The 12,799-nt window shown below is 32.6% G+C and overlaps 3 protein-coding genes across 18 annotated transcripts in view; 1 reads left to right on the top strand and 2 right to left on the bottom strand.

The window, feature by feature from the left end:
• Positions 1-933: 933 nt before the first annotated feature.
• Positions 934-3,823, bottom strand: LOC122576908 (UPF0692 protein CG33108). Of its 6 annotated transcripts, none has more exons than XM_043747824.1 (5): positions 3,386-3,823; positions 2,546-2,732; positions 2,279-2,464; positions 1,864-2,196; positions 934-1,778 (listed from the first exon to the last, which is right to left on the bottom strand). In XM_043747824.1, the coding sequence occupies exons 3-5, from the start codon at positions 2,446-2,448 to the stop codon at positions 1,577-1,579; spliced, it is 705 nt and encodes a 234-aa protein (XP_043603759.1). In that variant the 5' UTR covers positions 2,449-2,464; positions 2,546-2,732; positions 3,386-3,823; the 3' UTR covers positions 934-1,576. The 6 variants fall into 6 exon arrangements, with proteins under 6 accessions (XP_043603759.1, XP_043603754.1, XP_043603758.1 ...); XM_043747819.1 differs by adding an exon at positions 3,180-3,263 and having other exon boundaries at positions 2,279-2,732; positions 3,386-3,822; XM_043747823.1 differs by having other exon boundaries at positions 2,279-2,486; positions 3,386-3,822.
• Positions 3,824-4,420: 597 nt separating this feature from the next.
• LOC122576906 (DNA topoisomerase 2-binding protein 1-A-like) lies at positions 4,421-9,651 on the top strand. Of its 5 annotated transcripts, none has more exons than XM_043747814.1 (19): positions 4,421-4,734; positions 5,452-5,591; positions 5,690-5,810; positions 5,879-5,986; positions 6,059-6,265; positions 6,342-6,558; positions 6,627-6,737; positions 6,813-6,892; positions 6,976-7,145; positions 7,217-7,352; positions 7,415-7,499; positions 7,569-7,712; positions 7,774-7,955; positions 8,027-8,187; positions 8,258-8,463; positions 8,526-8,677; positions 8,746-8,904; positions 8,982-9,032; positions 9,116-9,651. In XM_043747814.1, exons 1-19 carry the CDS (start codon positions 4,705-4,707, stop codon positions 9,137-9,139), a joined length of 2,484 nt encoding a protein of 827 aa, XP_043603749.1. In that variant the 5' UTR covers positions 4,421-4,704; the 3' UTR covers positions 9,140-9,651. The 5 variants fall into 5 exon arrangements, with proteins under 5 accessions (XP_043603749.1, XP_043603751.1, XP_043603748.1 ...); XM_043747816.1 differs by lacking the exon at positions 4,421-4,734 and adding an exon at positions 4,741-5,376 and having other exon boundaries at positions 6,342-6,438; XM_043747813.1 differs by lacking the exon at positions 4,421-4,734 and adding an exon at positions 4,741-5,376.
• Positions 9,652-9,792: 141 nt separating this feature from the next.
• Positions 9,793-12,799, bottom strand: part of LOC122576904 (protein patched) — a 91,816-nt gene continuing 88,809 nt past the window's right edge. For 5 of the 7 annotated variants that reach the window (XM_043747799.1, XM_043747803.1, XM_043747800.1 and 2 more), the window contains 3 exons: positions 12,104-12,592; positions 11,732-11,855; positions 9,793-11,539 (listed from right to left, as the gene is read on the bottom strand). In XM_043747799.1, the coding sequence (XP_043603734.1) occupies positions 11,394-11,539; positions 11,732-11,855; positions 12,104-12,592 (759 nt within the window). In that variant the 3' untranslated portion in view covers positions 9,793-11,393. The remainder of the gene's footprint in view (positions 11,540-11,731; positions 11,856-12,103; positions 12,593-12,799) is intronic. The other 2 variants (XM_043747802.1, XM_043747801.1) reach the window with 1 other exon arrangement.

Genomic DNA, 12,799 nt, shown 5'->3' with positions numbered 1-12,799 from the left:
TTCTTTGTCTTCTTTTAACTTTCTCTTTGCTTTTTGTTGTTTTGTATTCGATCCGAAACCACTCAACGGAGTCTACAAATAATATAGCATCTCTCTCGAACCTGCTTTACGCGTTTTTATCCGACGAATTTGATAAAGAAAACGCTTAAGATACCGTACAACTGGAAAGACGAGCCAGTCATAAGATATTTCCAGGTTTTTGTAGCTTTCCGTTTTTTTTTTCTTTTTTCTTCTTACGATCGTTACGTATTAATATCAGTAAAAACTACGCTCGTACTTTACATACCGGTAAATACATAGTAAAACAAGCATATCGTGGAGTTCTAGTAAGATCCTCTCCTTATAGCGCGTTGCTTCCAAGACCTTCGGTACAGCAAAGTGATATTTAACGATATATTCGTAAAATGAATTTTTATAGATTTTTAGGTGTAAGTTTGGATATTTTTATATGTATTCGTATATTCGATAAAGAGATTTCGATATAGTTACCAAGTGATAAATTTAATTCTCGATTTACACGATTCAGAGAAGATACATTTAATTCTGTTTGATAAAAGTTTGAAAAAATGCGGGAAAATTTGATAGGAATCTCAATTTAAAGCTTAATATATAATTTCAAAGATATAGTGTATATATGTATCGCTATCCTATCGTAGTTAGGCAATTTGTCATTTGTAAGTTACTACTTATGAGTAAAGCTTGAAAGACTGTTTCATGTAAATATAAAAATGATATGTAATAAATTTGAAAGTAAATTGCACATTTTATATTGGATAATGAAACGTGTCTTAATTCGTATGATTTCGTGAAACTAGTCTATCGTGTCTAGCAAATATAATAATTCATTCCGTATCTTAAAAGCAATGCGCCCAACAATCCAGTACACACGAACATTAAGTTGTATTGCCTCAAATGCAATTGCGAGACTCTTGCTATAGATAGATTTAGTCTTTATTCACAATGTTAAGATAAAACAAAGATTCATAATTATTGATCGAAAACCTACAGTTTCTTCGCTAAATAAATATACTTGATTTTTTTTTTGTTCCAGCTAGTGTTACGATCCCAATAAATCCTAGCTAATACACGTAGATATTTATTTTATGCAGATATTCTTTATAGACTTTTCTTTCTCCTCGTCCACGTTTGTCTCTTTCATGCACGTGTACATGCCCATTTTATTTTCTTATGTCTGCACTTAGCACGTGTCGCACCACAGGAAAAGCTCGATACGTCGAAACAACGAAAGAAAGAATCTTTCAAACCGTCAGGTGCATGTAAAGTCAAACGTACATAATAAATCATTATTTACACTGCGTGTTAGAACTCAATGAATGATATTCTCGTCAATTCATTACATCTAATACCGAATTTTTGCGAAAAAATGCATTGCGAGTTAAAACACATGTCACTTAAAAGCAATACGATTTTACAAGTAATTAAATTCCGTAGTAGCTGTGCAAACGTTTTACCTTTGAATATTTACCATATACTGTAACTTGAATACAGTAATATTATAATAGTAATTTCTGTCTTTCGCTGTGATATTAATTACCTACAATTCTTGTACAAGATCTTATATGTATGGGTGCAACGCCAGTGCCCTACCACGCAAACCTCTCTGACCGCCGACTCCTCCTTTTGGTATCACGTATCCTCCAGCATGTCTAGCTGTTCCTTCTTCTTCCAAATTACCATTGCTCTCGATTAAATCGCGTAACGGCCAACAAGCTAAATGACGCGATTTTCCATGACGCGCTAAGACATGATATCCTTGTCTGAAATACACATCACAGTGAGTCAGTCACAAGAATGTTTACTTTCAATTAAAATTTAAAAACAATAGGAAGAGATGTGACATACCTAGATGAAATTAGACCCACAAGTAGTGCCCAATGAGCTTTATGGCCTCTTTTTAAGCATGGAGCATGATTGAAATCAGAATCGTATGGAATTAGTACCATTGCACCATGAGCCAAAGCGTGTGTCAATGTGTCTGGGCATTGCTGTAAATCCACTAAGATATCCGGTCTATGGTCAGGCAAATATTCAGCCGCTAGTGTGCCCATAAAATCAACACTATACACTTCTCCATGTTGTGTAAATCCCCTTACACGAGCTTCAGCTAGGAGTTGACTCACAGAAACTGGTTTTGTGTATTCTTGCGATGCCATAGCAAGTGCTACTAAACCACATCTGTTAAATAGTAACGTAATTATTGTTATTATTTAGATTTATGTGTTTCATCTATAAATAATAAATTACAGATGAAACTCACTGTGGTCCGTCTTGCAAAATTGGTTCAACTTGACAAAAATATGTGACTTCTGCATCTTTCAGTTCATTTCGGGATATCAGCTTTTCAATTTCTGCCTCAGCAGATGTAAGGGTAATCTTGGCCCAAGGAGGCAGGGAGTCTGCATCGCTGACTTCAGTTTTTTCACACATAGGTGCCTCTGGCAAACTTGAGAGAGGTGGAGGTGGTGCTGGCATTTTTCAATAATAAGTACAATACGAACAGTTACTTTGCTCAATTAACAAATACCTGGCCGCACGTTACAATAAAATGATGGTAGTTTCCACAGCTATGAAATCATGCACCTACGCTTTAGTATTTTCAATTTGAAAATTGCCATTTCTTAGTGGTAGTCTTCCTGTTCACTGGTAAGTCGCATAATGTTTCCAGTTCATCGTAAATGCAATCCTATTGAACGTTCTTGCAGAGATCCAAGCTGAAATATCAGTGGAAAAACAGCATGCGACTTGCAACGTACAATCAAAACCATAAATAATAATTAATTAGCAAAAAAAATTAAGACAGTTTATATTTGGTAATTAAAAATAGTAAATAAAGTAACATATCGATATTAATGTCGATTTTGCTCTAACAAAACACTTTTTGTGCCATGACTTCATTACGAAAAAATTTCAATACGACAGAAAAAAGAAACGAAACTACGCAGTCACTGGATTATTACAATTACTTTTATCCGTTACTCATTTAACCTTGAGGAATATGTTTTTGTACGGTATCTGTCATAGCTCCATGAACATTAATTGCAAAAAAATTTTAAACGATATCATCGACAGTAACCATTTTTGACAAAATCAATCAGGTCGCACGACAACTGGCAGTGATGTTTTTACCCGAGTTTTGAGATATATTTAATACTTCTTACGGGCTCTAATATAAGGATGAACTCGTTGCAAAAGTTCTAATGGCAGCACATCGCACGATCGACATTGGACGGAATAGCAGTTGACTATAATATACAATATACATATCAAGTGATGATTATCGATCCAATATTATACGATTGTTGTACACGGAAGATCAAATTTAGATCGGGCAATCAATCGGGTGATCAGTATTTGTTTACCGTACCTAAAATGCAACAAAATCGGTGCAGCACGATTTTGACGTTTGCACGTCCCCCCTATTCACCCTGTGACTCATGCACATACATTATGTAATTCTTCGATAGAAATTAGAATTAACACTCGAGTGCATTGACGTGACGGTATTAAGAGTACGTCCGGATGCGCGACAATTCTCCAACGAACTACGATTATTGCCCCGATACGACTGAAATTTGAATCCTCTCTGAGAGAGCTCTCTCAGGCTGGCATAGCGCACTATGTCTTATTCGCAAGTGTCTGTCACGATATACAGTCTGATAAGAAATTTCTCGTAGGTGCTGCAGTTGCGAAGATGATTCACCAGTTTAGGCAAGTGCATTGTTTGCAAGAACCCTAGCCTCGGGAAATATATTGTTTATCTCTTTTCACTTCGACTCGAACTCGAATTGAAACAGGTGCGGGGATTTCGATACGTATCGCATGAGACCGTATTCCTATACTATTGTCATAGATAATAGGTTTAACGTAGTTTTAATAGTACTATGAAAGCTGATTGGCTGAAATGTCTCGAATACGCCAATCGTTGCCCCTTGCTGGGCATAATTCGACGCATCAAAATGCTGCATATAAAATATATCACGCAAAAGGATCGAAAATAGAGTTAAATTCATAGATTCATACATTCATAGATTACAAATTAATCCAAACTGCTCATCGGTTGGATATTTTGAAACGAGATTTTATTCGAATCTTTTCGTCAACTGCGATCCTTGATATTTTAGGTCAACTGAAGTACGAGACGTTTAAACCAAGTTTGTCTATCGGTGCCAGTCGATATTCTTCATTCTTTATTGAATTGCCAGTGATCGAGGCGTATTTTAATTAATCGATATAGGTCATACTAGTTAAATAATTTCAGCAATTTCTATAATGTCAAATAAGATTATTTTTAATTAATATTATTTAAAAATGATTGTAGTACTCCTACATATAATTTCTTAATCTCTACATATCTTAATACATACATACATTACATACCTTAATAAATAGAAAAAAATGAAATAGTTGTCCTACGCTGTTTTATGAATGCATTTATTAAAAACAATTATCATTCTTCAAAATGATTAATAATTAGCAATTTGGGATATAGTCCTTGAGAATTGATAGCAAAATTATCTTGCAAAATAAAAGAAGACATTTCTTTAAATTAAAATAATTATCACTGTTGTTAATTGATATATGAATTATAAAATTTTTATTTTGTAGCACATACGAAGGTTATTTTCTGCGACAGTGGTTTTAGTTTTAATTCAAAACAGTACTAAACTGAATCGATAACGTCGCATGCGTCGCGAACACGATGTGGGGGTCATGGTAGGTCACGTCTACTTTTCTCCTCTATACCCCTTCGGTGGTTTTACCTAGTTTTGCTGTTATTCTACCATTTAAAAGATTAAACAAAAAATTTAAATAGAAATTTAAATTAAACGTTTTAAATATTATTTTATTGGGTATAAAATAATATCTTTTCAAAATTAATGATCTTTTTAATTAACTACACCTTTGTCAAGAAAATCTAACCTATTATAACGTAAAATTTACAATTCTTTATAAATAAAAATGAAAATAAGACAAAATATCTATTTCGATGGTCTGGGAGTGGAAACGTTACATTATCCTTATATCAGTCAAGTGAATGTCATTTTGACAGATATAAAGTCATTTCATCGTATCAAGCGATTAAAAACAAATTTCGTCCCTGGCAATACTTGATATTTAGCGAAATTTATAGTGCTCAGAATAGTTTTTGACGTATAATTGTATGATACATAAAGATTTTCATTGAATATTTATTTGTCAAATAAAAATCATATCATATATAAATAACCAGTTAGACAGTATTTAAAAGTGAGTCAACAGAGTAAATCTAGAAAAATGTCCAACATTTATTTTGTTATGTCAAAGAAGGAAAAGTCTAAAGATTATTGTAGTGAAAATATGATGCATGCGTACTATGTTAGTAAGTTTATTTTTACATATACAATATATTTTAAGCAACAATAAAAACGATGTAATGAATTGATCTTTCAGAGATGTGTTGAACATGGTATGCAACCAGTATGGATCAATAAAAACAATCTTAATGAAATAGAACTTACACAATTTGATACCCTTGTGGTAGAAAAATGTGAAGAAACTTCAATTAATCAATTAACAATAGCTAAATGTTGGTAAGTAGAAGCTTGATATTAATGTAATGTACTGCTACATCAACTTTGCAAAGATAGTAGATCACATGATATTAATCAATATTATTTTACTGTTACAGTATAATTGATCCAGAAAATTTAATATCTTTTTCTTGTGCAACTCAAGATAGAAGTCCAGTGTCTATAGGAGTCATGCGAGATCTTTGTATATGTACTTCTTGTTTATGTTTCGAAGATAAGGTATATTCACTAATGATTGTTTCTGCACACAATAAAAGGGGAAATATTTAAAAATCTTATTATTATAGGCATACATACAAGCATTAGTGAAAATGATGAGTGGAAATTTTACAACAGACTTAGATGATAAAGTAACACATCTTATAACATCATCTGTTTTGTCTGTTGAATATGAAGTAAGTAAATTTATATCGATAAAATTATATTTATTATATAGTTTTATTATAACATTTAATTCTTTCTAATAGAAAGCGATACGTATGAAAATACATATAGTTAAAAAAGAATGGGTTAAAGCAATATGGGAAGCGAATATGACAGATTATGTTGATCCAGATGACAAGAGGTTTGATAAATATAAAGTTCCTATGTTCTATAATTTAGTTGTAACAACAACAAATGTTCAGAGATATGAAAAGGAAGAAATTGCACGTTTAATTAGAGATAATGGAGGAGTAAAATACATATTGTTTAAAATTTTTCTTTTATATTTTTGCTAACTATTCCCTTATATTATTATTCTCTTTTTAGATATATATGAATGCTTTGGATTTAGAAATAGTTAATATAGTACTTGCACCAGAAAATAGTGAAATAAGTCCGAAGATCAGATATGCAAGAGGATCAGGTATTGTTTGTTTAACACTAAATTGGTTATATGAAAGTGCAAGAGTCGGGCATGTTTTGCCTTTTAGGTACTATATATTTGAAACAGTAAAAGAACATTATTTTTCAAGAATATTAAATGGTAAAAAATATCTCTTTAGTGTTATAGATCTATAAATTGGTGGCTAATATAATTTTTTTAATGTTCAGTATGTGAAACTCCTAGTTATTCTACAAATCACACAACATATGACAAAGAGCAAGACAATTATATAGATGAAACCGCATTTGAAACCTCAACAATAAGGAATGTTTCTACTTGTTAGTATTACAAAATACATGAAAGTAACTTACAGCAAAGATAAATTTTATTTTAAATTTATTCCAACGTTTCAGTTTCTACAGTTGCTACAGTTTTGGATAGACCTGCGTTTTATGAAGCAGATGCGGCTGGTCCATTTTTATATGGTTGCGTTGTGCGTAAATTGTATTTACATTTTTCATATTCTGTAATACTCTCCAATAATATTTCTCTAATTAATTCTTTTCTTCTCTCCAGATTTATCTAGCTGGATTCACTTCTGATCAAAAGGATAAACTTAACAGAATATTGCGTGTAGGTAGTGCAATGCCATTTGATTATGTATGTGACATTCTAACACACATTATTGTCGGGGACGAAGATAGCGCAGCTAGTGATCTAAAATTATTGAAATCAGGAGGATTATGGTATAATGTTACTTTAATGTCTAAATTAATATTTATTTAAAATTCTGCAATTTAATGGATATATGATGTAGTCCATATGTATTGACACTGGAGTGGTTGGAAGAGAGTATCAAATTAAAACGGCGCGCGCCATTAAAAAATTTCTTATACAAACGAGAAGATAGTACACTTCAAAAAGTTATGAAACTATCATCTTCATCAATTACGGTATATACATAAAAAATATAGTATGTAATATAGGTATTTAACATATTCATATATTTTTTCAGAATTCGCAACTGTTGCAAGACAGGATGTCAGAAGAAGGGGAACAATCATCTAATCTCGGTGAACAGGAGCGACAAAATGCAATTGGTAGTGTCTGTAAATAATTGCTTACACTTTTTATGAAAGAAATTGAATGTACATCTTACTTATTGCTAGTTTCAACAACTGGTAAAACGGTGCAAGAATATTTAAAGCAGTGTACACATCCTTCGATTCAAACTCCAGAAAGTCTTGGAGGATATATAACACCACCTGAAACAGATAATAATAGTGATACTATTAATTATAGACTATTTGAAGGTAATGCTGTGGTAGAATATGTACAACAATGAACTAAAATAATAATAAAATATACATGTAGGTCTGACATTTGTCGTATCTGACTTCTGTGACATGAATAATGATGTGCTTGAAAATATAATAGCAATGAATGGAAAAGTAGTTCCAGATACGTTCATTAAGATTCCAGACTATGGTATTGTGCCAAGATGTGGTATGACTTTAAATTGTACAGTGAAAGAAATTGTTACCGATTTGTTTATTGTAAGTTTCAGCTTTTTATTTCGATTTTCATATTTTGATATATTCTTTAGTATTAGCATTTTTTTTTATAGGAAGATTGTATAAGACAGGATCGAATAGTTGATATTATGTATTATCATAGACCTATATCTGTAACAAATCATGTATTATTAGGTTGTGTTCTTACAATCAGCACATATACAGGAGTTGAACGATCGTATCTTGTAACATTAGCTATGGAATTGGGTGCAACGTATTATTGTTATCATATACCTTAACTATAACTAGAGTGAATCAAGTATTAAAGGATTGTTTAATTTCAGATACCAAGATGTTTTCACCTGTGAAATGATTATTGGAGGAGATATGTATAAAAACACACATTTAGTTTGTTCAGTACCGGAAGGGAAGAATTATAACGTTGCAGTAAGGTCGAAAATACCAGTTGTTACCGCAGAATGGTTAAAAGCCTGTGCGGCTCAATTAACACGGGTTGACGAAACGCCATTTCTTGTCGTAAAAAGTTTAGGTATACAACTACTTAATAAATTCATATTATATATGTATATACTAAAATTTGTATAATATTAGCCCCATCAAAAGGCCCAAAAAGACCAATGGAAACAGACATATGTTCATTTCAAACTAACACAAAGCAAATAGTTTTTTCTACTGAACCAATAGCCAGTAGTTCAAAAATCTACAACATTATTGTTCCAGAAGAATATTTTTTAAATTTAGAAGTATATATTTTTTTTACATATTTCCTTTATTATTAATTTATGATCTATTACTAAAAAATATATCATAGGTTCAAAATAATACTTTTGATAACATGCAGTCACCAAATAATGAATACAGCTTACCTATGAACACAACTTCTGAATCATCAGCAACACTATTTCAAGAGTTTAGATCCATCCCTTCATCAGAGAGAGAAAGATCTCCTTTGAAAAGGCCATTTAGTACAGTTAGTATTTCTTGTAAGCTTAATTATATACATAATACATAAATATCTAATAAATATTACCATAATTGAATTTATAGCCTGTCTCAATACTTAAAGACTGGCAGGAAGTAGATGAAAATTTATCAGAGGTAATATTCTTCATTTATATATGTATATGCGTATTGATAAATAATTTTATATATATTTATTAATAAATACTATAACATTATAGAATAATAATGCAGGCGAGATATGACCTGCAGCAGCAAAAGATGGTTTCAACTAGTAGAAATTAGAAGACACAGATGACAATAGTAAAACTGACAAATGGGACTAATATGTAAGTTAAAAGAAAGTTTTAGATAAGCAAAGTATGTGAGATATGCAAATATTCATAAAGACCTAAGAACAGTAATTGACTGTACTTCCAAAATTATTATAATAGTATCATTGTATTTATATACAAATGAAGATTATACATCATACAATTAATCGTTTCTATATTCAATATATAAAAGTTATTAGCTTCTACAATACTAAAAGCAGCAGTAAGTTAATTGTTGCACCTCCAGTTTAATTGTAAAATCAAAAGAAGTACTGGATCTATATTTTGAAACACGATCGAAAGGATAAACTTTTTACTATAACTGTATTTGAATAGGAATTTGTGGTATAATTTAGGAAGTACGATGGAGGTACACACTGACTATGTTTTTTCTTATGAAAGTGTTTTTTATGCAGAATAAAGATTCTACATCTCTAATAGAACATCTTCTTTCATTAAATACCTTATCTGCATTCTGTATGTTTACAAGATTGACTTCACATAAAAATACTTCTCTTATTGTACATAATTCTGTCTCATACCTAACAAAAAACATAAACATACATACATATTGGCTGTGGAATAATATATTACACCTTTTTACATAAGAGGTACGAATTGGATAGATCGACTTATTTTATTAAATTAAGTAACGATTTATATAAAAATATATAGGGTGACATAAATAATGAAGTATTTTTACAAATTATCATACGAAATAGGCATTGTACAAAACGAAACGCTTTAAATAATCGTAATATCAAAGTAGACACGTAGAAATAAATAATAAATAGATTTTAAATTTAATATCGCTCGAAGTCATATACACACTGCGCTATAACTGTTAGTGTATAAAATAAATAGTTACTCGAAATTTTATTATCATTTTCAAGGCACCACATTGTAGTCGTTGCAAAAAAACGGCGCAAGAGAGCTACATCGTCGTAATTACTTCTAAATTAGAAGTTCTCCCTAAACAGTATTACGTAAATGTAATCTGTAAACCTTCGGTCATCTATATACCCAAAAGGGTACCAACGGTTCAATAAACCTGTACGTTATTAGTCCCAAAAAGAAAGTCATGTATTGTCCGCGAAAATCTCAAACTACATATTATGCGCATAATACTATTAGTATCCTCTAGAAAGGAAAACGTCTCAATATATATATACATATATATTTCTGACGGATAAATGTTTCCAAAAATATGTTACTATATAATAGGTTTGTTTTGTATAACGGACTTTACAATAAGTTGTTAGGAAAAGTTCTATAAACACCCGAAACATTTCCAGTTTTTCAATCTTCGTCGTATTATTAACAATTATAGAACAGACGTTGAAATTTTTCTAGTTCATAAAATAATATCCTTATAGTTTCATGGAAACTGTCGTATACCACAGAGCGTGTAGTAAAGTATTTTCTTTGACATGCTCCTAAGTAGATTCGTTAAAAATATCATTTTACACACACACACACACACACACACACACACACACACACACACACACACACACACACACACACACACACACACACACACACACACACACACACACACACACACACACACACACACACACACACACACACACACACACACACGCACACGCACGCACGCACACACATACATACATATTACAATAATTTATCACACGTTCAATGCGTTGAAAGTGAATTACGAACATTCTGTTCGTACGTATGGCCCGCATTGAACGTACGATACAAATATAAATGCATCTTTGCAAACATTTATATACAATGTATCACTGCGTGTATCGATTCAGTATTTCTGAGTCATAATACTTTTGTTCTTTAATTGAAAGAAGACAAGCACGTTGCGTTATTAACGATGTGAGAGTACCTGGTAAACTGTGATCATTGGCTTTCCACGTTGTTCGTCCACAGTGTTTCATATAAAATAAGGGCAGTGAATAGATTAGTTCGTATATCTAGTTTACAAAAGATTAAGAGAGAGGTGAAACGTGTTATGTGAGAACATTACGCGAACTTATCTCGAATAAAGCCATTGCTATTTAAACTTTGGGTACCCGCACATCGCTATACAATGTATAAAGAAAAGAAAGAAGAAAAGAAACTATAAATCTATCCTAGTCAGCCTTCTGTATGTTCCCGCTTTGCATGGTATTTGAGCAGTAGCTGCCGGTCTTCCCGGTACTTATTATTAGTGTTTATTTGGGTTAGAGTCTGAATCCGGTTCAGAACCGGAACCGGAAGACTCCCCAGCATTAACGTTCGCACTGCAGCGCGAGCTCCTTCGGCTACTGGAAGTCGTGTGTCTGCATTTTTCGCTACGATCCACTGTACCTACAATAATTTTACACAGAAATCAACATCCACGTAGAGCATTGCAAGAAATAATTCCATCATATTGCTTGTATGTATATTGTTTGTTTAAGATACTTGAATAAGTTACATTAAAAGTTGACGAATTTTATGATAAGTATGTAATATAATCATGACAAGAAACTTTTTTAGTCAAACGTTACAATAGATACTCACTAGTTAACGGTGTATGAACTTCAACCTTTATATTAGCCGTCGCAGTGACCTTGGTTGTGATATGAGACGTAGATGTCACTGGTGACATTCGACTAGACCCACTTGTATCTGATCCGCTACAGTTCTGTTAGTTAAAAACAAAAGCACACACGTTAATCATGCTTCGTGGATTTGGAGTATCGGCATCATTCACGCGAGATAGTATGTAAGGTAATCAGAAGAATTTTGAGTAATGTGTAAGCAGTTACAGAGATAGAAAGCCAAATGGTAGATATTATCAAAAGCACTCTCAAGTCAAGTACATTTGGAAGAAAATGCCAAGTGAGACAGGAAATATTTCAAAACAGTTAATATTCATGTTATATAACGTACCTGGTTGCCACAAGTTGATGTCGTTTCAACCTTCAACTCTGGCTGAACAATAATACAAGACTCCTGTGTACTGTGCCACGAATTGGGTTCCTCTGTGATGGTAGTGAGAGATGGTTCAGCGTGTAACCTGGCGTTATCAATTTTGTACGATCTCCTGGGGGGTGCAGGAGGTTTCGATCTTCTGACGATTGGCGAGGCAGGTGGAGTTGGCGTAGAAATACGATCCGGATGGTCATTGGGTATTACTTCTGGAGATGGGCCGATCAAAGACAACAGGATGGGGAAAAAGAATAATCCATTCACCAAACCGATCCCAATAAGACACAGCAACACTAAGAAGAAATATCGAACGATGAAGTCGAACTCGGAGAAGGCCAACATCACGACTGCTAATAAAGTTGTTATTGCTCCGTGAATTACAGGTGCGCACATGTGTTCCAGAGCTAACCGAATCCTTCGATCCCTGCTTCCAATGCTCGTAACAAAACTCTGCAAGAATAAAAACAAGAATATAATATATTGTAAGAATATAATATAATATGAACGAAATAACGAGCTTTACAATCGAGACATTGAGCACCAAAGTGGAATAAGCAATGTTCTTTCTGTACACTGTTACTTTCTGTTACATTGAATATCTTGTGTTCGATTCTATTTTAGGGAGAGAATCGTTTAGCTACTTGGGTATTGGGAGTA

The sequence above is a fragment of the Bombus pyrosoma genome, linkage group LG17 (assembly GCF_014825855.1).
Source record: "Bombus pyrosoma isolate SC7728 linkage group LG17, ASM1482585v1, whole genome shotgun sequence".
Taxonomy (NCBI): Eukaryota; Metazoa; Arthropoda; class Insecta; order Hymenoptera; family Apidae; genus Bombus; species Bombus pyrosoma.
The sequence above is the reverse complement of the archived record's forward strand: the minus strand, read 5'-3'. Positions and strand labels throughout refer to the sequence as shown.

Excerpts from the sequence above, each read along its gene's own strand:
- LOC122576908 (XM_043747819.1), bottom strand. The coding sequence starts at position 2,493 with ATGCCAGCACCACCTCCACCTCTCTCAAGTTTGCCAGAGGCACCTATG. Across the intron at positions 2,197-2,278 it reads ATTTTGCAAGACGGACCACA|ATGTGGTTTAGTAGCACTTG; the intron begins GTGAGTTTCATC and ends ACTATTTAACAG. Across the intron at positions 1,779-1,863 it reads GTGGGTCTAATTTCATCTAG|ACAAGGATATCATGTCTTAG; the intron begins GTATGTCACATC and ends TGTGTATTTCAG.
- LOC122576906 (XM_043747813.1), top strand. The coding sequence starts at position 5,296 with ATGTCCAACATTTATTTTGTTATGTCAAAGAAGGAAAAGTCTAAAGAT. Across the intron at positions 5,592-5,689 it reads TTAACAATAGCTAAATGTTG|TATAATTGATCCAGAAAATT; the intron begins GTAAGTAGAAGC and ends TTACTGTTACAG. Across the intron at positions 7,713-7,773 it reads TAATTATAGACTATTTGAAG|GTCTGACATTTGTCGTATCT; the intron begins GTAATGCTGTGG and ends ATATACATGTAG.